Below are 25,980 nucleotides of genomic sequence, written 5' to 3' on the forward strand. Positions count from 1 at the left end.
CGATCGTAGAAGAGAGTTTAAAACTTGATTCAAAATGATGTGCAGAATACCTAATCAACCTTTTTGTAGCTTTTCATTATGTGTAATATGGTATGATTATTTAATCTTCATAAGGCAGCGTCATCTCACTTCATAATTAACATTTTTTCCCGTGAACGTTCGTTCTATAAATACTCTGTAGCTACTCACGAGTCCACGGGGTCAGCCATCAGGCTGATATAGAACCTCGTGATATCATCTACTTATACTGATATTCCTCAGGTACTCATCTTTATTGCATCTTTTATTGTGTATGAGGTGTTCTGCCTCGTGCGTTTTTCTCTCATTTTAGTTTTGATTTATTTTCCATAACTGTTGTAAACAAAAGGAAAATAAAATCACCAATTTTCAATTATCCAGTGAGGTTTGCAACAATGCAGTAACCATCAGTAAATAAGTAGAGAAATCAGTGTGCATACAGTACGGGAAACGGCTCCGATAAGGTTCAGTGTAGGCATTGCTGTCCAACTCTCCATCTATCAGTTGAAACTTTACTGCTATCAGAGCACTTGTAAACTTTAGAAAACATTCCCAAAAGGTCCAGATGCGTTTTAAATTAAGCACCGCATCTATGAAGAATTATTTCACTGATTGATGAACATTGGCCGTCCAGGATCTACCGAGTCCAAGGCAAAAATGATTTCATGACTTCAGGTTTTTGTTCATTTGTGACATATTCACCCTTAGACGATGCCTTTTGCAGCGACTGTGAAAATGTCGTCGCTTGTGACCTGGGTACCAGGTTCATGACATCCGCTCTCTTCCAGTCTCCTTGTACGTCATTAGGGAGTTAGCCTGGTGCGTCTAACTGTATCCTTTCTTTTCACGTGGTGACAGTAACCGGAACCTCACAAGACAAAGGCTTCAATGGGGAGTGTAATGGTTCTGCACGTGCGTTATAAACCTTGGTACATTTCTTTGCCGTTCTCTGCAAAACAACGGCATGAAATGACCAAATTCTGCGTAGTCTGGAGAAGGTAAGACACTACAGCTAGAATATATTTTTCGCATTTAACGTTGTCTTACATATTCAGTTTTGAGATAGGTCTATCAGTGATAGACAAATTGAACACCTTTATTTTATCGCGCGATCCCTTGTTTCAATACAGTGACTGATTCAGTTTTCAATCGAAGTTGTCCTCGCTGTCGCTGTCGTGGTTGCATTTTACTGAAACTTTAACCCGGATATTTTTTTAACAAAAAAAAAAAGAAAGACTGGTAAAGAAAAAATATTATTTTGAACGTTTTTCAGTTTTATACGGTTCTTAAATGATTAAAAGAACAATGCTGGCGCAGTTTTCAAATAATACAATGCTCGTTTTGGAGAACTGAAATAAAATAAGAAATACTCACACAGTTGCGAAAAACATAACAAAGCTCTCTGCCTCCCACAAAGTTATGTCCCTTCAGCAACAGTATTGCCACAAGGCCAGGTAATACAAGCACATTTGGCATTCTAAGCGCCACGAATGACATGGGTAGGGATCGGCTCACGTTTTTGCGATGTTTGATCATAAAGAAACATACTGGCAGTGGTCACGTATACCATGTTCCGCTTCCGGTTACGGCAGTGTGAATCCTAGCGAAACGCTGTAAGATGTTGAAAGTCCTCTGTTAATCCAATACTTTCAACTTTTCAATGGAGATATTGACAAGGAATAACTTTCTTGCATGGAACTGATTCCCATCACGTTTTTGACCGGACGGGTGGACTCACGTACAAGGTGACAGTACGTCCCAAGCCAAGGTGACAGCAATTTAAAAAGTGTATATCCTGCTTGGAGTCAGTGCTCTGAAGGTCATATTTGAACAAAGTTTATTAAACACAGTTCCTCGATCTCAGTCTTGGGGACCTGCTCCCCAAGAACATTTTGAAATACTGAATCGTCTCAGGTTAGTATAATCCTCGATTCCCTTCTACGCGATTTATTGCATTATTATTTCTTGTCTGGCATTTTCAAAATTTTCTACTTGAAAATGAAAGGTGTTAACCAAAATACATGTATTTAAATGCGAGGAAATTTTAATCGTTTCTTCAGCGTGCGAGGTCTTATTAGAATGGAAGATTGCATTTGAGGTACTGACGGCGCGAGATGATTTATTTGTTGTTGTTTTTTTTATGATGAAAATAACGTGTTAGTATTTTCTTCATGATATCAAAACTAGTCTGTTATACTCATTTACTCAGCCTTCAGGTGATACTGAGGTTTTGGAACAGCTCCGTCGATCGGCAGTCCCGGGGTCGGCAGTACAGTAAAGGTAAGAAGCATAAGAATCACATCATTTGGTCGACTCTCTGATATTTCTTTATCCGATAAAAAGAAAAACACGAAAAACTCAGAAAAAGTCTATTGGTTGCGGGTAACTAGACGTGAACCTCGCGTGATTGATTCATGGGTGAAGAAATGACAAGTGAGGAAGATAAGAATGCAACGCTATGCTAAGGAACTATTAAAGAGTCAGAATTGAGCTCACCCAATACATGTATCCCCATGTGCAGTTAAACTTTGTTTATGATAGTCCGTAAGACTGTTAAGTGTAGAATACACGACCACAAATAAACATCCAACTAACTACACAAGTACAATTTCCGCGTCACTTCATAAGAATAATTGTTCTATAAAAGGAAAGCTGTAGTGCTTGCGATCGAAAATGTTGCGAAATCGCAACCCTTTGTGTGGCAATCTGTACCCATAACTTGATTGGTTAGGGGGAAATCAAGACATATTTAAAACAAAATAATTATTGCAACTGCAAGTTTGAGACTGTAAATAGATTTACATGTGACTATATACCGTAAAATTAACAATAACAACATAACAGCAGGCCTTGCGGGTTTTCCTTGTGTCATAACGCTGAATAAATTGTAGTGATATTGTTAGTACCTGTTGTTCACATGAATATTGTGACATTGTGAATAGCATTACACAGCTTCTTGAAGATGCTTGACATGTCACGTGTTCAATTCTAGCCAATGAAACGTCTTGAAACGTGATTGCATAACCTGTTCAACTGACATATGTCACGGGGTCACGTGATCTTGTTACACCGGCGGCACGTGGCCTTGGCTTTCGCTACGCTTGAAGCTTTTTCGGAGGTCAGGATTTCCCATAACTACGAGCCTTTTACTTCAATTTATCTGTAATTTCTCCAGCTTCCAGCTGTGTGACGTGTTTTGGAGTTGTTTACTTGTTGTAATTTGTTGAAACCGTGCAGTTTCTGACAGTGTTCTGCTGTTTTCGATGCTAGGCCATTTGAGGCGGGCTTTGCGTTGCGTTTGCAGAGGAAGACGGGAAGCAGAGGGTCGTGAATGGAGTGAAGAAGTTGTTACCGTGTAAGTAGACCGCTTGGCAGTCAACCGCATAAGTGCTTTTCCGTTTTGCCGTCGCTTTTGGCTGCTGGCAAATCCCAGCAACACCTTCTCTTGAAGTATGCGAGCTGTTTTGTCGGCTTTGCTACGAACACAACACTCTATTGTAGTACACAAGATATTTTATCGTAAGACAACTGAGGCTGAACAAGGAGTTAAACCACAATTTTTTTGTATTGAAAGCTGCTTCTTGCACTGCTTATTTCGCAGAGTTTATCCTTCTTTGTGTTCCTCAAGAACTACCCCGTGTTTGGAGTGAGAAACGTCAATGCAATTGCGTGCAGTCGGTTCTTTGGTTCAAAAATTCCATGCAGCTGACTGGGTTGTAGACAAGCATCTCGATTTCCGAGACTTGCATAGGTGGAAGAGAGTGTTTCCTTCTTGTGTAGACTTCAGTTTATTTAGGTTTAGGTCCGTGTATTATGGAGGTTGATCCTATGGACAGGCCCGTCTAAAACCAGTGTTCCAATTTACCGATGCTATACGCCACAGCTAACTACATGTCCCTAAATTTTATTTGCTAGGTCTTGTTTGGTCATAGTAGCGTAGAATAGGATAACTTTCGTCGAAACAACGCTATATCTTGGATTTTAGCCTTCCATTTTAGGTGAGTATGTACCAGAGTTACTTTAAAACATCTTTTAAGTTTAAAAATGCAAACAAATCTCCGTTAATACGCACTTGATCCTTCATTGTGTTCTGTGGCGATATCATAGCGTCGGTCGATCTCTTGGACTAGCGATAGCTGATCTCTCTGAATGCTTTTTTCAAGAACCGCTCTTATTTACAGGGGTCTTGAAAGTTCAGTGTTCCTGCGTGTAAGATAAACTAGTTGTTTAGACCGAACATCTTTATAGAAAGAGCTGAAACAAGGTAAAAATGAATTACACACACCTCGCATGATAATCAAGTCAAGTCTTGTTGCATTTCAAGCTTGCCGCGCGGCGGGCCAAATCCTGCCCTCGATCCACAAGCGAAAAAGCCAGTTATAAAAGGATTTAAAACACCTACTGAAACTTTTCTTCTCGTGATTACGTTTGATGAATAATTTCTTCTGTAAAAATTGATAGTGTTTTAATGGCTTTTGTTAATGTCGATGTTGACGCCTGCTGGCCACGGGTACGGGTTGGGCTGAAGGATGGAAAGCGTCAGTGCTTTGAAATTGACGCGACTCGGTGAAAATTCTGAAGTGTTGCTGGGTCTCAGTCTGTCTCTCAAAGAAGCAACACACTTGTTGAATTCGTCAAATAAAAGAGAATCCCGGTTTCTCAAAGTGACTTCTTCGTTAGCACAGAAACTATTGGGATTCAAAATTGCTTTACTTGATCTCCGTTTGCTTGCCATCGTTACACCGAAGGTTTTTTTTCTAACTTGTAATTAAGCATGAAAAGAGCTGTTACTTTACGAAGCCACGCTGGTTGATATGTATGCTATGTCGTGACTTTACACGGTTGAAGAGAAGCCAACCTAATGTTGCTTTGTAACGACTGCATCTCACGCTTCCTCGAGTCAAGACCAATGTCTTAGGAACTGTAGATACAGTGCGACTGCCTGTGTTTAGAATCGAGATGATTTTCCAAATAATCCTTTCAGAAATCAAATCATTAGCTTCTCCTTCACTAGTTTCCCTCTCTAGGGTCTTTTTACTGGTTGACTGGGGCACATCTTGAAATCAACAACCTGTTTCCAGTCATTGATTTCTTACTTACTGTAATGAACAATTTCCAATGTTGTTCTTGCAAGTGACATTGAGGTGTTGATATTTTCTGTTCTTTGGTAAGGTCTGTCATTTGAGTTGGTACTTTGAAAATGAACTTAAGTGATAGACTAACGAGAGTTATTGCTTTAGCTGTTCAAATTTTCAAAGTGTCTTCAGTGAACTGGAACATCAGCTGCGAGTGTTATTCCCGCGAAAATGTGTCAGCTCGGCACGATTGTAGGTCAGAAGGGTTCAGCTTTGGGTGTCGGAAAAGTCTAGACATCAAAAGTTTACCTTTTCAAATGACTCGTTATTTAAGAGTTTCAAACTGATGATGTCTTATACTGATAATATTAAATTTGTTAATATAGGTATAGATATACAAAGTACGGATACTAAAGTGTTGCGTTTCTGCGTAAGCTTTGTAACATAAATTTATGTACATTGTAGTTTTTTTGCATTTATTGTAGGGGGAAGTTTAATCATGAAATTGTAAAAGCTTATTTCAAAAATTGAGAGTGGAAGTCGTGTTGTTTGAGGCCTTTTCTTGTTTAGATTAAAACTTGCTGTGGACAGTTACTGTTTAAGTAATAAGTTGTAGTTTTGAATTTGTTTTTTTTTGTTTACTAGAGGTTAAAGTAGCAGAGATTAATAAACTCCACTCAATGATAAGGTGTTCTGCTAGCGTTTCTGTAAAACAGAATCTTAAAATTTTCATTTGAAGCACTAGTTTCTTCAAAACATACTTACGTACCCGCTTATGAATTTTCTTTATCTGTTGTGTGACTGACGTTAATTTTGCGGGGTTTTCCCTGACCTTTCAGCTAAACATAGATATTATGATGGAGTACGCTGGACGTGAAGAACCACAAGGGTAAGCGTATGCCATTCGTGCGTATGTTTCTATGCAGGTTTCTTTTTTTAAAGATTTTTTTATGCCTGCTATTTATTTGCATCGAGAGAAGACTAAACAGTCTGGAGAAGTGTAGCACTTATGTTCTCTATAGCGAAAGCAGTAGTTGAATAAACGTCGAGCCTTTGGGGTCACCAGTGTAGCTTTTTTTGATGTCCTACATACACGATGGTGAAATTTATGGTCGAGATACTCTTTTTCTGTAGTATTGTACTATTAAGTTTTACTTCTGAAGGTTGTTTGCATTTGACATCAAAGTTTTTATGTAAATAATAGTCTGGGAATTTTTTTTAAACACGAAATTAAAATAGCATTTGTTTGTTTATCTCCATGCACGTGCTGACCTATGTGTAAAGGCCAATAATCAAACTGGGGTTGAATCTTCTGTCTGTTTCTTTTGTCTGGTATTTGGTCTAGGTAATTAAATACCGCTCAGGTGAATACACACGGCCATGTTTATTGAAAGCGAAATCTTTTATAGCTGACACATTGGCATGTGCGATTGTTTGACCTGAGCTTTTCTTTTTCCATTCTGTTATGCATTATTGTTTGAGGCGATCTGTTGGATTTTTTGTTTTCGTCAAACAGTGAAAAAGTCACCATTTGGTTGGTGTGTTTAACAAGCTGGCTAATTTTAACACCATACCTTGTCCCAAATTAAATCTAAACGCAGATGCTAGCAATTGTCAAGTTCATTTTACAAGAGTTTATGATTGTTTTCTGTTACTTTGTGATATCTCATGCTGCGTTTATTTAAAATTTGTTCTTTTTTTAGGGCTGTTGGACAAGTTTTGGAACAGGGAGCAAGTCAGGTAACGATTTTAATAGTTATGGTGATCACTCATGATCAGTTGTAGCTCACTCTGTTTATTGTGCATCCTAAAATTCTGATTAACATGCAGAGTACACTCTAAAATGCGTAACAATACACATATAGATAAGAAAGAAGGATGTCTAGACTGCACTTGACAATACCTAATATGAAGTTCAAATACGGCAGTATTAATGTGACTCGAGAATAAGAATTGAAATTTGTATGCAGAAGTCTTACAATATAGCTATAGGCATTGTTCCCAACGAGAGATGAATCTTCTCTGTTGCATGTTTTAAAATAGTTCTCAAATGCCATACTTTGCCTGAGAGTACAGTGTACAAAGTAAAGAGGTTGTAAAGATTGGTGGTCAAATATTTGTGACTCCCAGCAGAGTTTTTATGGTCAAAACTGTTCTGGCTTAAATGCATCAGTCTAAACCAATGGATGGTAAAATTTGAAAAAACCTCCATAGAAAGAGTGATTGTTGAAACCAGTGTAATCGAGAAACATTGTACTCTACAACAACAAGGTTGAAACTGAAGCGTCTACCAAATGGTTGCTATTACATGAATTAACGCATAAAGGTTACACAAACGTGGTTATATGTATACGTATATATACTTATTGTTGGTCTGTTTAACAAGCTGAGGTGTGGTGGTAAATGTCTAGAGTAAAGTAAAATTGATCGGTTTAAAAGCAGTTAATCTATGAACTTTAGTCATTACATTGGTGTTTCTCCACGCTGTCTTTCGTTGCTTGGGAATGTGGGCTCAAAGAATAGGGAATCATGGGATATAATAATGAAGCACAATGCAAGACTAACCAAACTGAGGTGGTGGCCCAACCTCAGATTTGCCCTTTGTTTAGATCAGCAGGGCTAGATGGATGTGTCTTCTTGCACACCATTGATCCTGGCGATAGTTGCTCCTCAGTGGTTCCATATGTGATTTCTAGTTATATATGTATGTACTTGTATAAAAATTCACAAGTCTGACATCACACAGTTTTCTTAAGACCTCTGTCATTGCCATGGACATCTTTATGGGTTGAATCTTGTTAATTGTGAAAAGGTGGAATTGTCTCCAAGAAACATATAGTAACCATCATGATGAAAACTTATCACACCACTGATGATGACCGTATGGTCAAAAACGTTTTGGTTTTTAAAAGTTTAGTAACTTTTATCACACTCAGTTAAGCAAATGAAACTTAGCCTTTAGGTTTGGATTCCATAACTTTTTCAGTTGGTGAAGTTTGCAATCCACTGGTAGTTCAATAATGATAAAATCAGGAGCACTTATGTTTGAGGGGAATTCTATGAATGATGAGAAGTTCTATTGGTCTTCTATTTATGGTTCGTTATATTTCTGTTAGGGCAAGTATGCAACCTCTGACTTTTGTACACTAAGTGGTATGTGATTATTCAGAATTGATCAATTTGTGAAACTACTGATTAGGAGTGTGAGCAAATAGTTCCAGTACTGTAGCTAACCAAAAGGCTTCCTGTCATAATACCTGGTGCTACCAAAAGGAGAGTTTTTGATGATCAGTTTAATTTCTAGAGGCTCTAGACTTTTTTTGTGTTGCTAAATCTTGATAAGAGTTATAACCTGGCTTGTTGTACAGTCGCTGTAGTTATAAATTAAAACTGAGCTGCTACATGCATTCCTCATCCATACTTCACATGATTTCATATTTAGATACTATATTAGTCAAATTGATGTTTTGATTTGCCATTTGTGACCATTTTTAGGGTGTCTGCAAATTAAAATTATTTGTAGGCATGAACATGCAGTGTGAGGTTTTAGCCAGGAGATGAAGTCATAAAATACATTCACGTCTAGTCTGAGGTGACCCCCGTAGTAAGACAGGCTTAAGCCCACATTAAGCTTACATATTTACTTGGTATTGTCCTGTTAATGCATGAAGCAGTTTTCTGGACTGAATTCAGACATTGAAGCTTAAAGCTAATCAGCCATTCAAAGTTGGGATAATGAGTCTGAAATATCAAGAGGAATCTTCCTAAAAGTGACCTGACAGATTTATGTCTAAGCCTGTACTACTGTGAAGGTGATTAGGCTGTTTTTTAAAGCCTCGTGGCTTCCCATTTAAACCAGTAGCATGGGTGTTAATTTAACTTGCACTCAATGTTTATTTGCAAACATTTCCTTTGTGGTGGAAGTGTGTAAAATATTGTTTAGAGTTTTCTCCCTTTTTCAAGCCAGTTACATTTTATAGCTGTGGGTTTTTCATTTTCTGATAAATGCCAAAATTGTGTTGTTATCTGAATGCAGATCAGATGTAAATTCTTGTTAAAAGCCAAAGTTAATGGTCCTATATGCTTCTGATATGTAAGTACATAATAACATGTACTTTTGCTTATGTTAATTACTCTTTCCATTTAAGAAAATTTTTGCCACCATAAAACACCAGTTTGCTAGTTGAAGAAAATCTAAAAACATGTCATATGTTTTACGTTTACATATTTACCCTGCAAAATCTGTTCTCCATAAGTTTTGAAATATGTCTGAATTGCATTATATAACTTGTGATGTTAAACTGACTTTTGAATTTGCTGTCTTAATGCTGTTTTAGGACTTTTTTATTTTAAATTTGATTTTTTTTCTTTTCCAAAAAATCATTGAAATTTTACTCACACAAATGGTACAGTTAGAAAGGATTTTGTCAATTCTGTTGGATGAGAAATAATTTTGCATGCATGTGCTCCTGGTAAAAGAAGATTCTGAAAACTTGATGTGTTCCTTTTTTACTCAGTTGATAACATGAATTGATTTGTAAAGCATGAAATATTCATAACCCTTTGTTGATGTCTATGAAGTAGTTCAAGCAGCAAAGAAATAGTCTCAAGATATAAGGATTATCTCTGCATAAACTTTGTATTATACATGCAAAGGTTCACAGAATACCATGTTCACAAGTCTGAATTGCATGCAGTCTGTCCAAACAGGGAACTGAGTTTAAGAACCTTTAGTCAATAATGCATTAAATATTTACTAGTCAAACAGTAGACACATGCTAATTTCAACCACTGAACCAAGAGATGATCAAGGATTTGTCAGATTCTTTGTGTGATACCAACTTTTGACTTGCACTTTATCTTCTTTATGATGGGTAGGGTAAGTTGGAATTGTGAATTTCATAAAAAAAACACTGTCTGAAATAGAAGCAGTTGGAACTTGTTAAGGGTACATAGATGATACAATTTTGAAACAGTTGCATGACACAGTAACAATGTTTAGTTGGCACAACTTTTTCAAGTGTTCACCGTTGGTTGTATCCCCTAATAGATATGACTGTTTTAAAACTGTGATAATTTTTGACAGACAAGTGTTGTCCCCTTGATACATGTTTTCTATACTTTTAGGTATCCTAGCACAAGTGTCGAATTTTTTACTATGACTTAGAGAAACAGAGCAGCTTGTAAAACATGTCCTCTCAATTCTTTAGCCACAAGTGTTTTTTCAAAATTGTGTAAATCTTATCTTCTGGTAATAATATTTATAACTCTGTACATGTGATATTTCTTTGTCATGGTTGTGAACTTGTGGGCAATAAGGCTTTAGAGGGAGATGTCTTGGCCGTTGCTCTGTTTCCATGTCCTTCTATTTTATTGTAGTCAAATTTATTTAGCTTTGTGAATTTAAAGGTTATTGACCTTAAAAAGTATTGATTAATGACAGTGCAAGTTAGCCTGGGCAGGGCTCTTTAAGCAGAGATTAACTGAGTTTGAAGTATTCACAAAACCTTGCTCATAATCAACCCACACATTGCTCCTTCACACTTAAATGAGTTCTTTAGCCACCAAGCTTCAGTGTTTGTTGAGCAAATGGTTAAGGTATCAGCATATCCCAGATGACCATCACTCGTTGGCACCACTTTATGGTCGGACATTTGATGCAAACCCCAATAAAGTATATATTTTTGAAAGCTCAAGAATTGTAAATTACAAAGGTATACTTATTAAAATAAAAAAAATAAGGTTTTCCGAATATAGCACTCTATTTCCCATGGTACAGAGGTTAACTAATCAAGTATGCTGCTGGTTGGATTTGAGCAAGAGGATGGGATCAACATCATGATGTCTTCTTGGCACCTTTCTCTAAAAAATGTTGTCGGGAAATTGTGATTACTTGTCTGGTTTGTTTTTGACATGCAGTTAAACTTTGAGAGGTGATATAACATGTATTCTCTTCACTAAAGTAGTCATAACTTTTGAAAGAAGCAAAAACCAAAAATTCCCTGACACAGTTTTTTTCCCTGATTATCGGGCAACATTCTCTCCAAGTCTCTCCAAATTTTGAGATGTTACCGTTACCGCTTTAAACAGCAAAAGGACCAAGGAAATAGTTCTTGGAGAATGTCGAATGTCTCTCTCATCCAGTGCAAGCAACTTCTGTTTGAAGCAGGAACCTTTGTCGCTAGCCAGCTAGTGCATCAGCCCAATTTTGATTGTATGTTTTTGAAACCTTTCTGCCCCGGCCTCTTTCTCCGTGGTGCTTTCTTCACACTTGCACATGGACACGAACTTTTGCATTTCTTTGATGACATATTTATGCTCAAATCAACACAGCTTGTCAACTACCAAACACAAATGTTTGACCATCATACTAGGTGGCAATCTGTCACACAACTTTTTAATCACCCTGCAAGCAGAGCCTCTTTATCTCTCTTTTGAGTGGAGAGGAGATGGCACAAAGTATGTGTACCATAAGAAAAGGCTTTCCTTGCAGGGTGCTTTTTAATGTAATTCTTGTGACAACCCATTGACAGCTATCAATTAAAGGTAATTAGTGCAAAGAAATGTTTTTCATTTATAACTTTGCTTAGAATCAATCTTTTTTCATGAAAGTTTTTTAAATGAAAGAATCACAAGAAGATGTCTAAAAAAGGGAAGAACAATTTTTTTTAAAGCTGGACAATTATGGAGTATACTGATACCTTAACTACAAAGAGCATGTTAATCTTGTAAATTGTTTGAGAATTTGTGAAAAAAAAAGAAGAAGCAAATTGCCTTGTTGGAATACTTCTCTTAGTTTCCTTATATGGGAGAAGATGATCATGAATTGCAAGATATCGGGAATTCACAGTCTCCCGATGGAGGAAGAGATCGAAGAAATGGTTCAAGAAGTGGAAAACCAAGATCAAGTCGCAATAGACAGCCAAGAGATACTGATTACTTCATCAGGTATATGCAATTCCAGTTTTGGTACTTGTATTTTTTTCAAATGTTACAGTGGGCGTGTGCACAGCCCAGCCAGTGTTACAGTTGGCTAATGGACTTCAACTGGTTACTTCCTACATTTCATGCACTGCTCTAGAGATGGAAATCCATGATATTATTTTGTTATGGCAAAAATTGCTTCTTTGATAAGAAGTACATTAGAATACACTAAATTAAAGTTTTTTGACTTTAATTTTTGTAGGGTTCTTGTACCACCCACAATGGTGGGTGCCATTATTGGTAAAGAAGGAAAGAAAATTAAAGATCTCACAGAAAAAACGGAAACAGAGTAAGTACCTTGCACAGTAGGCAATGTTTCCTACTCCTCTGAGTAGTCTGAAGAAAACAGAACCCAACAATTTCACTAATTTCAGTGACATTGCATCCAGATCAGAACATAACACAGAAGTCACATTCTATAGATTGCTTTTGACATTTAAAGAGAAATTTGACAACGTTTTGCTCTCCTTGCACTGTTTGCTCTCTGAAAATATTTGAGCACTGGAGTGCTTTCCATTTGACTAAGAATTCCAGTGTGAATTTGTGGAAATTTTCTGGGGAAAATGGAACAGAATTTTCTGCTTGACTGCATCACAGTGGAAAGCAATAACTTGCTCTTTTGTTCGCTTGGAATTTTTCACTTTAAGGTTTAAACTGCAAATATAGAAACATACAGAGCACTGATATGTTGAATAGGTGACTTTTTATAGCCCATGACGGCAGGGACCTTATACAAACCACAAGAGCAGCAAAAACATAACAAAACAAAGGATTTAATGAGTGGTACAATGGCTCTGCATGTGTTATAAATCTTTTTACATTTCTTAGCCAAGGTACAAGGTGTAGGAAATTTCTGTTCCATTTGATTTTCATTCTGAAATTTCCAGAATTTTTGGTTGATTGGTTTGGTTTTTGGAAATTTAACAATTTCCGGATTTTCTGGAACCTGTCCCAGGAAATTTCTGTCCCGTATTGGAACTTTTGGTTGAATGGAAAGCACCCCTAGAAAGTAGCGAATGGTTGGGTTTCTGATTATTTTAAGTTTTGCATTGCCTATTTCTTGTGAAGTTTTTCTTGTGAATGGAATGAAAATTTCTTTTCAAGAAACACTGTAATTGTCATCCAGTGAACTTGGTCTGTTTGGATGCTGTGCAGAGATGAGCACCACTTTTAATTCAAGCTCATAGGGTTGTACTAACGATGAAACAGAGAAAGTTTTTGTCAGAAGCTTTGGAAACGTGGTTCAGGTCACGTACATGATCATGACTGTATTGAGTTTATAGTATTCCCGTGATGTTTTCATTGCTGATGAAAGCAACTTTCCTTTCCATTTATTTGGTAGGAATTCAGCAGTTAGTGAAGGGAAATTGCTGAACCCTGCAACAAGATGTTAAGTCATTTTTATCACTAATTTGTTTAATTCCTATTTTTAAGCATCACTGTGCACAAGAAAGATGACAAGAGTCCCTTTGAAAAGGTGAGGTTTTATGTAACATTATAATCCATCAAATATTTTTGCTTGCGCACAATTGGTGTAAATGCATCGTGCAACCGAGAACTAAGGAATATCTGAGAATATTCCCCAATTTTCAAAACTGCAATAGCCTCCATGACTTTGAAAATATGCTTGGATATTTGTCCTTGCATATTATCTGTTCCTCAAAGCTCACAGTTTTCCTTGAGCTACGCCCTCGGAAAACTGTTCGCTTCTCAGAACAGATAATGTCTGCAGACAAATATCTGTACATATTTTGAAAGTCATTGGGAAGCTATTGTTTATATATATCAGCTTTTAAGTCACATTTTTCGAGAAGAAGGGAGGATCATTAAATGCTTAAAATGTGGTATTCTTGACAAGGGTTTTTATGGTGGAAAGAACCTATGTAAAACTATCATAAAATTGTAAAATTAAAATGTAAAATTATTTTGAGAAAGCACACAAATTGCATGTTCATAACAAAGAAATTTCTGGTCCACTTATGCCTGGTTCAAATGCCGTACTTCACATGAGTCGAATTGAATGCTAATGAGGGAGAACAAAGGATTTTTCTCATTTGCATTCGATTCAGCTCATGTGAAGTACGGCATCTGAACTTGGCCTAACTCTGTCCTGTGTCTCTAGGCAAGACTCTTGACGTTGGAGTCTAGTCTAAACAAGAAGTGAGCTTGAGATATTGGAGTTGAAATTTTGTGAAATGTGATAAGATGTAGTACTGTAGTACAATTCAGTTCTTTTCCAGTTCACATTGATGCATGCAACACTCTGTTTTGCCACAGAATTGTGTGACAGGGTATTTGTGGAACTGATCTAAATCTTATTTTCTGTAGGTTGTTGAGATTGTTGGATCTCCTGAGCAGTGTACTGAAGCTAACCTCAGCATTCACAGAACAATGCGTTTAGAAACTGATCCAGCAAAGAGAAGGTATGAAAAACCCACCAGCAACTGTTGGCTGGCTTCATTTGTAATGAGGATTCCTTGCTTTTGAGTGAAAAGCAATTTAGGTTCAGATGTTGCATTTAATCCAGTGTAAGTACTTGGGGCATCATAAATATCTGAAATCATCAGTTTCCTAGCTTATGTTCTCCAAGTAGGTTACTAAAAGTTGATTTTACACTGCCCCCACCGTTAGTAACTTAGTCACTAATGTAATATTGGTCTTGTCTACTCTAGCCCAGTGGTTCAGATGCGTGTTTTAGTTGATACCTGTATTGCTGGACAAGTGATTGGTAAGCAGTTGTGTAATATTTTTATGTGTAAGTTGAACAAACTGAAAGATTGTAATTGTGTTGGTTATTTTAATTAAAGATTTAGCAGTAACAAGGCTGCTGCCCAAGGAATTTTTTAAATAGGCCTTTGGGCGTCCTTATATAGGAAGTTAGGAGCTTAGCCTAAAGGTTGCTGGGGTTGATCCTAAAAGCGTAGGGAGAATTGGGAAAAAAGTCATCTTGAAACATGTAGGTCTAGGTTAAGAGTCCACCATCTCCACCTCGGCTTCACACACACTTGCTGAAAAAAAAAAAATATGCCCAAAGAACAGAATATTTTCCCTCCCCCCTTATCAGAGCAAGAAAGTGCTCATCTTCAACTCCGCACCTGCTCTTTTGGGTACCTCTGATTTACCATTGATATGTGAATACACCCCATTGCTGTCGATAAGGAAAAAAACGTCAATGTAAATGGTACTAAACAAGTCTTTAAATTATTATTCATTCAATAAATTTTACCTGCCTAAAATGCTTGTGCCCAGTGTACAGGCAGTGTAGAGTCCAACATACATGTATGTACTCAAAGTGCACCTAACCCCCCATTTTTTTTTTTGCTAAAACGAATCTAGACTTAATTTGAAGCATTTGGGCGAAGAAATTTTTGAATTTGGTTGAATCCTCGATTTTCTATGCCCTTTCAAAGTCGTGCTTGAAGTGTTTCACGACCTCGTTTTAGGGAGTCTGGGGCGGCGGTACCTGATGACGTCTACCCAGGAACCAAACACAATAGCACCTCAGTCAACTCTCTGTATTTGCTCGAGAAAATGGAACGCAAAACTAATCGTTCTGATGTATTTTGGGACTAAAACGTGCAAGTTTTGTCTCAGAATCATTTCTTTTTTGTCACTGGAGTCAGAGTTAAGTTTCGATTCGGAAGACTCCGAAATAAACTTCAATCAAGCATGTTCGACAACTGTGAACTCACTGCTTAGAGCTTTGAGAGCAAATTACAATATTTCAAGCGACGAAGGGGAAGACTTCTTTGCAGACGAGTTGCTTGTATATTAGGAATGGAAAGCTAGATACGAAGTGGAGATGCAGGCAAACGAAAAGCACGAAAGAAAACTCAAGGACAGCTTTGGATGGTAATTTTGTCAACTAAACATAAGATTCCCACGCGTGTTTATAGCCCGTTTACATTTGTCCTTAGCGAGAATGTATTTTGTCAAGGTGTGATTGTTCTGTTAAATCCAGTTTGTGTTTTACTTTCAGTTGAATGCTTCATGTTTATAAGAGTGACATGTGTGTTGCAGTTTTCGAGACCTGATGACCTCCAAAACATTGGCTTCGATCGATTGAAAATCGTATTGTTTGGACCTGTATTTTTGAAGCTGTGGGAAGCAAGGCGGAAGGAAACATTTCATACAATTACCGATTTCACATTGTCACACGTTTTAAGTCGTAACTCCAAATAACCAATGCAAATTGTTCTCAAAGTTTGCAGTGAAATTCGTCGGATAAGCGAAAAGAATGTGTTCCCTAAGCGGTCCGCAGATAATGTTACACAGCCATATTTTCGACGCTATCGCACAGAATCTTTGTCGCACTGCTGATTTCCAAGCCTTCGAAAAACTCTGAGTCTATCATGTAATTCTAAAGGATTAATCTTCGACTTTCATCTAAATTGAAAGAGAAATAAGTGTTGGTTAGCAGCTTACAGTTGCGATCCATTTACATATCAGTATAACGCTTCTTGATCATGATCGGATCACACAACTTTGCCGGTTATGTTATAAATACTGCGGGATTGGAAGATATAGGTTGTCGGTAGTATTTCTACAAATATCTGGTTAGCTTTAAGCATAAAATTTATGAAAACAGTGTTCGAAAGTCTGCGGAACAAATTCAAGTGAGAGTTCTTCAATGGTTCTCACAGATTCAGTTCGCTTGTTTCGGTTCAACAAAATCAACCATCGTTGACGTCTTTATTGCACCATTAGCCGATCATCGTCAGTAAATTGTACAGTATATCTTTCTTTAAATCCGGAATATTGCTGCAACAGCCGATAGCACCTCTGGAAGGCGTTTGTGCGCATTTTTCGAATGTGTATTGCACCATCCTGAAGGAAATGAGAGGAAATGAGATATCCAACCTTCCTGGGTAGACGTCACAAGAGCCGCTGGACCCATTCTCCAGAAACTTGGTCGTGAAACAAAATGGCGGTGTTTTGGAGCTATTTTCGAGATTTCGTCGGGGCACAGAAAATCGAGGATTTAACGGAATCCAAAAATATTTTCACAGAACTATTTTAAATAACAAGTAGATTCGTTTTAGTGAAAAAAAATTTTTGGGGTTAGGTGCACTTTAACAAAGAGCTTTCCTATTCATAAACATGGAAACCTTTTTTTTTTTGGCAGGTAGAGGCCATGCCCATCTGAAACAGGTTTCTGATTCAACAAATGGTACTTCAGTTCGTGCATTGAGGTAAGTTCTCAAAAAATTTGTTATGTACATATGTATTTCAGATAGAAGGGGCTTTATGATTAATTTCTGTATGAATAACAACAATAATATGTACAACATACAGTTTAAATAATAGGCAGTCTTGATGAGTTGTGAATTTTGATTCGCATGTTGGTGATACCTCTGGGATATATAATTATGCTGGCATACCTTCCTACCACTACCACTACCTTGAGGAACAGTTTTAGTAAACACATTTTCCTATTAATCAAAACTATAACAAAATTCTCGAATGTGATTGGCTATCGGCAGCCCGATTTGAGCATTAATTGGAAAATGTACGCGTCATGCTTGTAATTGGACAGTACGCGTCAGTTTGCTCGTGCTGTTGTGGTGCACTTTGTTGAGTAAACTGCTGTGTTTTTCAGCATTCATAATGACGTTGAATCGTTAAGCGCTCAATTGATGGTTTGTTCGTCTCTCGAATTTTGTCATAGTTTTGATTAATTGGTAACAGGGCTTCGTGTCGTCCAATTCAGTCTGTAATCATACTCATGATTAACAAATCGGACTCCTGCTTTGTGGTCGTCCGATTTTGTTAATCACTCATATGATTACAGACCGAATTGGACTCCACTCAGTCCTATTACCATTATTAATCAACATTTCCTTATCTCTGATCACAATTTGTAGTATGAAATGCTTATGTTATGTATGGAAGTAAAGATTTTGAAATTACTTCTGACATAATATGCATATTATATGGAGAGAAACTGAACAACATCTATGACTCACCAGATAAAAGTAGCTGAGGCCGCTCCTGCAAAGTAGGGGTCACTTTGGATGTGGGCACCTTTTTTGAGTTTTGCTCTCATTTTTGTTGGATGGTACATGTAAATGTTAGTCATTCATAACAGGGATTTTGTTAAGGGCCGGACACCGGGCCAATTGACCAGCCGTGTGGATGATTTTGCATGCCAGGTTTGATCATCTACAGGAAAGTTTTTCTTATAAAAAGCTTCCTTCAAAAGGTTTTGCCCTTTTGTGAAAACCAGTTCTCCTCGTGCTGAAAACATTAAACCTTATGCAAGCCCGCAACTAAATTTTGTCTATAGGCAGGTCATTTGTCAGGACAAGGACCAGTTTTGACCTGACAAAAAGCCAGTCTGGTTGGACAAAAAAAATTGTTTGTTGTTAGAAATTAAAAAGAGACATTTAAGACATTTTGGTATTTTAGTGTAGACTCTTCGCCAAAATATTGGTTGTAAATTCTAAAAGCTTATAAGTCAACTGAGTGTAAAATCGCTACTAGCACCAGCAAGGGGACCTTTACATTACTTCTGGTATTATTTTACCAGTTGAAAATTGACAAATTTACAAACGTTTGTACCCCTAGTCACACAAGCGTTTCCAACGTAACAAGTTTCCCAAGACGTCTGAGGAAAACGGGAAAAGCGATGAAACAATCTCCCGCGTGGACCTTCAGAGACTTGAAAATTGGCTGAGATGAATTCTTCGACTTTTTCTGAAAGCAAGTTTCCTCTGGATGTTTGTGGGGTCAATTGAATAAAACATTTGCATAATTATTTAAAATGTGGAATTGAAGGTGGTCGTGACTATAAAGCATGACTAATCTGTACATTCACGCTTTTCACAAAAACATTTCTGTGGTACGGAAACTATATTTCAACCACAATGACAGATGTAAAAAAAACTATAAGAGTTAAAAATTAAACTGATTTTTGATCATACGGACTAGAAAAACATTTGGTTACGTTTTAGAGGTTTTAAAGTTTTTGAAAGCGATTGCATTCAAATAAACGAAACGTGAGTATTTGAGCCGTGTATTCAATTTCCATACTATTATAATCGGGTCAATGTATTATGACTGAAAATTAATTCCACAACACTTGGTAGCAACAAACAACGAGTAATTACATAAGACCTCAGTTTTTAGTAGTTTTTCAGATGAACGTAATTCAGACTAAATGGGGCTTCATGATCTTTCACAACGCCACTGCAATATGCGTAAATTAACATGTAGGGATAGTGGCGCTGATGTGATGTGTTTACAATTCGACATAATTATAACATTCGAGACAACGCACCGCGCGTGATAAAATTCTTAGAATTGGAATGAAAGCGAAACCCATAACAAAGCTTTTTTGCATAGTATTGTGTGGCAGTATAACAAAATAACTTGTCCCATATTCGGCCACAAATTTTCAGTTAAAATATTTTTCATTTTAGTAGAAATACCCGGTCAGACTGTCCGACCAGGCTAAGCTTTTACCCGTCAAAACCTCAAATTTACCAGACAGTTGTCCGATGACCGACTGTTATTTGCAGGCTTGTTATGGTTTACTCACTTTTTTTAAATTAGTGTATAGCATGCCATAGTCTTATAATGTTTTTTAAATTGTATTATTTGTAAACACATTTTTCTTAAATTTTTACTGTAATCTTAATCTTGCATTGTAAAGCGCTTTCGAATACTTTATAATTTTAGCGCTATATAAATCTAATATTATTATTGTTGTTGTTGTTATTATTATAAGTGCTTAAAGTCTTGCTGCTTTTAACTTATGGTGCCAAGTTCAATCCGTGAGCCTAGAGCAGTCATAAGTCTGCTGGATTACTTGATGGATAGAGTCCTCCTAAGTATGTGAGCAGTTCCAAGGAGGACGGTCTTCTGTAGCTCTGTTATTCCAATATTGCGTGGGATCTTGCCGATGTAGTTTTCTGTTCCCTTCTTGACAAGCCCGAGAGCTCCAATGATCACTGGGACAGTTGTTGTTTTCATCCCCCACGTTTTCTTGATTTCAGTCTCAAGATCTTTGTATTTTGTGAGTTTTTCCATTGTTTGTCTGTTTGCTTTTATCTCTTTGTCGGTTTGGATTGGCATGTCCCAAAGTATAGTCGCTGTTTGGCTTTCTGTCACAGTAGCTGGTTCATTATTATTATTATTATTACTATTATTATTATTATTATTATTATTATTATTATTATTATTATTATTATTATTATTATTTACACCAGAGTTAGTTGTCAATCCTTTGACTGTGCTGAATTTTTTATTTTTTCTTTGTTTTGCAGGGGAGACTTGTTTTACAGGGGAGGCTGTAGGGAAGAGCCATTATATCAATTGGATAGAGTGATAACAATACAGTATCAAATTCCACCAGAACAGTTAACATTAGAGGAAGACACCATGCTTAGTTCACTGGAAGAGGGTGCACTTTCAAAATGTAGTCAAGCAGAACACATGATCAGTTCTAAAGCATATGACTGCCTCAAAAGCATTGTGAGAGAGGTTTGTAGAACAAAAGCAATCATCGAAGTTAATTTTATTGCAACTTGTTCTTGGATCACTAAGTGAGCGGCTGTTTTTAATTTCTCTTCATTTACAGGTATTTAAGGATATAAGGAGTAGTCTATATAATCTATAATCTAGATATAAATAATAAAATCAATACACATTTCAGTATTTAATTGTGCTAATACATGTAGGGAACTTCATCTCCTGAGAACCAAAACTGCAATGAGTCAGTCCGCATTCCAATACACTGTTGGAATGGAATGGAACAACATTCCCGAAAAACTGTGCACCTGTAATACCCCGAGAACGTTTAAAACTGAAGCTTTTAAATTCTTTGTTGGCTTAGATAAGACAGCACAAATGTAGTGTGTAGATTTTCCTCTATTTTGAATACTGCGTTTATTTTTTATCAATTTCATCATTGCTGTTATTATTATTATTACTCATAAACTATAGCGTCAAAACCCACAGCAGGGTTATATACAACCTCCTGCTCATGGGCAGTGGCCTCCAATGGGACCACCTTCCTACAACCCTCAACCAGTGAGTACAGTTATGTGTAATACTCTTATTGTACTCTTAGGTATTATTTAAAGTGTTGGAGAAGCAGTAATCCACATTACCCATTATAGATTGTCTGAGATAGCTATAATATTATGGAATAACACAGGAACTTGCATGGGTAGATATATGAGTTTTTAGAAGCAGTTTTCCTGATATCCTGAATTTCATTGGTAGTCCTACAATTGGATATTCCATGTTCCTATAAACAAATAAGATGTTTGCTCATTAAATGCTATTTTGCTTATATGCCATTTCTTCCTTATGTCAATTGTTTGCAGACTTAAGTTTCTTTGTACCCTGGCTCTAGCATTTCTCTTCTTTCCATCCCCTGCTAAGATGAAAAACCTGTCGCAGTCTTTTATGCCAATACCAACAGATGTTCTCAAATAATAATTAATAAGACCTTTCAGTCACTGAACGGGTCACTACCTATACTTGCAATGATATGTCTCTCTAAAGTTTAAAAAATGCCCCCTGAAAGAGTGTCTTGCAGTCTTCTGTTTACACAGAGGTGTTCCATATACCTGTCTGTGATTTCCCTAGTTACAGTACATTTTAATGTTGTTGCAGAACAATCCATTTGTACCTTACTGGTTTCAAGGAATACTTGGAAATGTTTCTCAAGGATATATGCATCTACAACAGGTAGTTTTGTTCTAACTGTGGTCATTTTTACTTACAGTTACATTTCTCACTTTCTAGTTTTGATGTCACAACCTGACTAGTCCCAGGTCCTAACCACCTTTGTTTCTGACCCAACTAGAAGTGAAATTTCATGTTTTCAGATGGCTAAAACGTGGTGAAAAAAAAAAACAACAACAACGATAACCAACTTTCCTCGTTATTTTTTCCATATTATAATCTCGTGTAGATTTCATCGAGAAGATAAAAAAAAAAACATCTGTCATGTGCACTTTAAGTGCAGCATTCTTTTGAAAAACGTAGTATGGCACAAATTCACTTGGGTCTTGTGTTAAAACTAGATTGTACTCATTTACTATGATATTTCAGATGCAAGTGAAAGTTCACCTCTCTTTCCCGTCCAAATTTGCTGGCCCTCTGATTGGTAAAAAGGCTTCCAACCTTGCTCACATAAAGAAATTCAGTGGAGCTAGAAATATCCATGTGTTTCCTAAGGATCGTGATGCACCAGAGAGGTATATAGAGATCATTGGCACTCCTCTGCAACAATATTTTGTAAGTATGTTTTACTACTTCTACCTTATTGGTACTTAATTTTGCAGGTACTTAATTTCATGAATTTAGTGAGACAGTGTTTGGCGGGGTTTTAGTTTTGTGATTTTAATAGGCAAATATGAAAAAGGGCATTAAATTTCACTATTCTAGCATTCTCAACTTCATTTTATTTTTGAAAGGTCTGAACTTGTTAAAATTTCTAGATAAACTGGAACAAGCAAAATGCATTTTAAACATTATAACATTGTCTCACAACAGAAGATACAAAATGGAACTTGTCAGTAAAACCAGGTAGTAGATAGTGTATTTTTTCGATACATATCCTGTATATGTTGTTGTTATTACATGTTGATCATTTTTTCTGTGATTTGAATTTTCTGTGTGGGTGTTAAATTTTGCATGGTTAAACTTCGCAAGGATTTTTTTCACTGGTCTTTTTAATTTCTCGTGAATCAATCATGAAAATTGTAAAAATTAAGTACCAATAAGGTAGCTTGGTCTTATTCTCGGTGATCTTTCACAAACGAGTATTACAAGGGTCACCAACTATTCCCCGTTCTGGTATTAGGATTGTCTAGTTATGTCTCAATGCAGTAAGCCCTTTATGATGCACTTATGATCTGCAATCAGTTTTACATTCTTCATTTACAAGTGTGTAGTAACAGGTCTTTGAAACCTTGGGTCAGTGAAATTGTGTCTACATGTATATCAGTTTTGTTGTTGCTTCAGTATCTTCCAATTGATTTATTGCGAAAAAAGACAGCATTTGTATTGTGAAAGTGATTGCTAAATTCTGAAATTGACAAAGTCTGCCCACATCTTGACCATTACTATTTGTCTGCTAAATCTTTTCAGGCTCAACACTGTGTCTACTGTAAGCTTGCTGAAGAAGGCTATAAAACAAACTCTGGAGAGAATGTTGGTGAACTTAAACTGAAAATAGAAATTTTCATTCCTCTGAGAGGTGGAAGCAAGAACCAACCCAACATAATAGGCAGATTTATTGGTAAAGACGGACATAATGTAAGTAGAAACATCATCATCTTTGATAGAAGCAGTTTAACATAGCCTTTTATTCTATTTTTTACTGATAGGGCACAACCTTGCAATGATTTTACAAACAGCTAAGTCAGTGGGTTAAATGTTTCAGTCTTTCTTGTGTTGATCCAGTGATGTTTTCTTTTTAGCACTGTACATGTAATGAATTTGTGTTTGACGATGTGCAAGTAATAAATCCAGTTAAATACTTAACCACACCCACAAGAAATAGTAACAAGATACTAAATAAATCATCTTTTTGAAATTAACATCACAGGCTCCGGGTTAAGACCATCATTCAATAGTGAATCTAATGACACTTTTTTGACAAAGGACTGAAAGATATTTTTAGAGACTATTGATTGGACATAAGTCAGACAATTTCACAACTTTAGTCAGACAGTGCCTGATGACCAACAGGTATTTCTGGCACTGTACTAGACTTCAATAAGAAAACTGATGTGACCTGTGGGTCTTTCAACTTGTGAGTCCTTCTTTCACATTTCAGTTCCTTCTCACTTTGTTTTGTTTTGTCTGAGTCAGGTGAAAGAACTGCAAAAACAAACAGGAGTACGTATTAAAGTCGTAACAAGCAATGAAACTACGGAAAACAGTGAGGCAATTATAGTAATCGAAGAAAGCTTCGCTAGTGGACAGGTGAGTCACAATTTTATGCTGTGTTGAACAATTTGGTATCCTGTTACCCCAGACTGGATCTTGCACACATTAACTTGCAATGGACTTTCATGGATCCTGGTGTGGTAAGAAGGAACAGGAAACTTATTTATTGATAAATCCCATTCACATCAGGTTTATTTCTAAGTCACTCACTAGACTTATGAAATGTCCTACAGCACCTTATTTACATGTAGTCTCAAAAGAAGTCTTTTTTTTTTTTGCAGCGCGCTCAGATGCAAATTCATGATGCTATAGCTCGTTGTCAATCTCCCCCACCGAGGAGGCAGACGCCCTACAGCTGAAACAAAACTGTGTAGATGCCAAGTACCTATCACCTATCTGGTCACTTCACTGGCATCACTCTCATAGCCTGTGTATCTGTTGTACCCACTCACTGACAAATTATTCAGGATAGTATTGTGGTATTGTGGTATGCCAGGTGTATGTTGGCATATGCTACCTCATCACCAGCAAGGCTCTGAGCATCTTACTCACAATGCTATTGGATGAAGCTAATCAAACAAAAAACTCTTAGAGGTAGTTATGACAATTGATCGTAGTGCTGTTGTAGTATGCACTGTAATCTTGCTGTATTAAGGATTGAAAAGAAAACTAGCAGTTTTGTAAGGCCACACCCAGACTCGGTACACTGACAGTGCCCTAACATGTGCCTGTGTGCCCAAGAACCAAGTATTTGAAAATTATATATATATTGACTTATTTGAGTATAATTTTATGGCAAGTTCTTGAGTTAAGTTGCTGCCTGGTTCTAGTCAACAGTTTGCTATAGTTCACTCGGTCTAGTGCCTGTGGAACAACTCTGAGAGCAGTCTACATGTTGCTCAAATATAGCTATGCATGCTTCCAATAGTATTTTATCAATTAAGTTGCTCGAGCCTTTTTTGAGGTCCTTTTTTTTTGCACTAAGTAGCTTTAAGTAGATTTGTGTACTAAGATTGTAATTTTTAAGGAATGTTTTAGGCGTGCCTGCTGTTGCCATTTTCACCCCTAAAGGGGAAGTAATTTTTCTGCTCTTTTTTAGATATTAATGGCAACTTCTAATTTCGCGTGCAAGTTGCTTCTTTATGAGGCTTTACCTTTGCTGCTTCTTAGTTGATTTACCCTTTGTTCATAGAACAGCATCAATCCTAGCACGGTGTTTACAGAAATACTCGGGTTTGAGTTTGAGTTAGACTATTTGCATGTGCTTTTTCTGTTTCCCCGTTCTTTTTTATGTAAGATTTTACTCGTGGCTCTTTCAAGAACCTCGCAAGTTTCAAAGCTCGTTTTTCTGAGCTCTCTTTGACCTGGTTACTTCCTACTCCTTCATTCATAAGCTTAAGAACTTAAATTGGCCATTGCATTAGTTACTCTTAACTCAAATGAGGTCCTAGAAAGACTTAACGATTTCTTGGTTGGGACTGTTTATTGAATGGTTGTATTTATGACTACTGTGTAGTTTAATTGATGGTGACCCAAAGCTGGCTGAGGGACTCTACACCTGGTAGCCTTGATACTACTCTCTATTGTACACTACTTCTCTTGATACCTATCTGGAATTATTATCGATGGACCATATACGCCCATATTTTTCTCCAGATTAAATTATTTTGAACCTCTCCATGTTGTGTTGTCCTGTTCGTTTTTATTAAGTTTACCGTCCGCCTTAAGGTGTCTCGCGTCCAAGCGATGCGGGGCGTCCGGTTTAAACTGTAGACTTGTAAACTCCTGCATCAAATTAAAACTTACAGAGCTGGCAAAAAAAACTGCCAAGAATTTTGAGATAAAATAAATTGTTGGTTTTACTCATTTACATTACAATGTAATCCAAGTTGGATGTGAGGCAATTTTGGGCTGAAACTACAAAAAAGCCCGAAATTACCTTGCAGGCTAGATTATATTGTAATGTAAATGAGAAAAGTTATCTGTGAAAAGG

At 36.9% G+C, this 25,980-nt stretch overlaps 1 protein-coding gene across 3 annotated transcripts; it reads left to right on the forward strand.

Annotated features, from left to right (window-relative positions):
* The first annotated feature begins 170 nt into the window (after positions 1–170).
* LOC145486557 (insulin-like growth factor 2 mRNA-binding protein 1) lies at positions 171–25,665 on the forward strand. 3 transcript variants are annotated; one of them, XM_081465241.1, is made up of 19 exons: positions 171–1,932; positions 2,228–2,298; positions 3,289–3,373; positions 3,934–4,016; positions 5,933–5,982; positions 6,797–6,833; positions 11,890–12,041; positions 12,280–12,366; positions 13,512–13,554; positions 14,406–14,500; positions 14,750–14,805; positions 17,203–17,269; positions 20,345–20,561; positions 21,024–21,110; positions 21,702–21,776; positions 22,143–22,328; positions 23,184–23,351; positions 23,910–24,023; positions 24,269–25,665. In XM_081465241.1, the coding sequence occupies exons 5-19, from the start codon at positions 5,948–5,950 to the stop codon at positions 24,344–24,346; spliced, it is 1,497 nt and encodes a 498-aa protein (XP_081321367.1). In that variant the 5' UTR covers positions 171–1,932; positions 2,228–2,298; positions 3,289–3,373; positions 3,934–4,016; positions 5,933–5,947; the 3' UTR covers positions 24,347–25,665. The 3 variants fall into 3 exon arrangements, with proteins under 3 accessions (XP_081321367.1, XP_081321368.1, XP_081321370.1); XM_081465242.1 differs by lacking the exons at positions 171–1,932; positions 2,228–2,298 and adding an exon at positions 2,312–3,136; XM_081465244.1 differs by lacking the exons at positions 171–1,932; positions 2,228–2,298; positions 3,289–3,373 and adding an exon at positions 3,430–3,468.
* Positions 25,666–25,980: the final 315 nt, after the last annotated feature.

Source organism: Orbicella franksi, chromosome 5 (genome assembly GCF_964199315.1).
Source record: "Orbicella franksi chromosome 5, jaOrbFran1.1, whole genome shotgun sequence".
Taxonomy (NCBI): Eukaryota; Metazoa; Cnidaria; class Anthozoa; order Scleractinia; family Merulinidae; genus Orbicella; species Orbicella franksi.

Excerpts from the sequence above, each read along its gene's own strand:
- LOC145486557 (XM_081465241.1), top strand. The coding sequence starts at position 5,948 with ATGATGGAGTACGCTGGACGTGAAGAACCACAAGG. Across the intron at positions 14,806-17,202 it reads TATTGCTGGACAAGTGATTG|GTAGAGGCCATGCCCATCTG; the intron begins GTAAGCAGTTGT and ends TTTTTTTGGCAG. Across the intron at positions 21,111-21,701 it reads CTTCCTACAACCCTCAACCA|AACAATCCATTTGTACCTTA; the intron begins GTGAGTACAGTT and ends ATGTTGTTGCAG.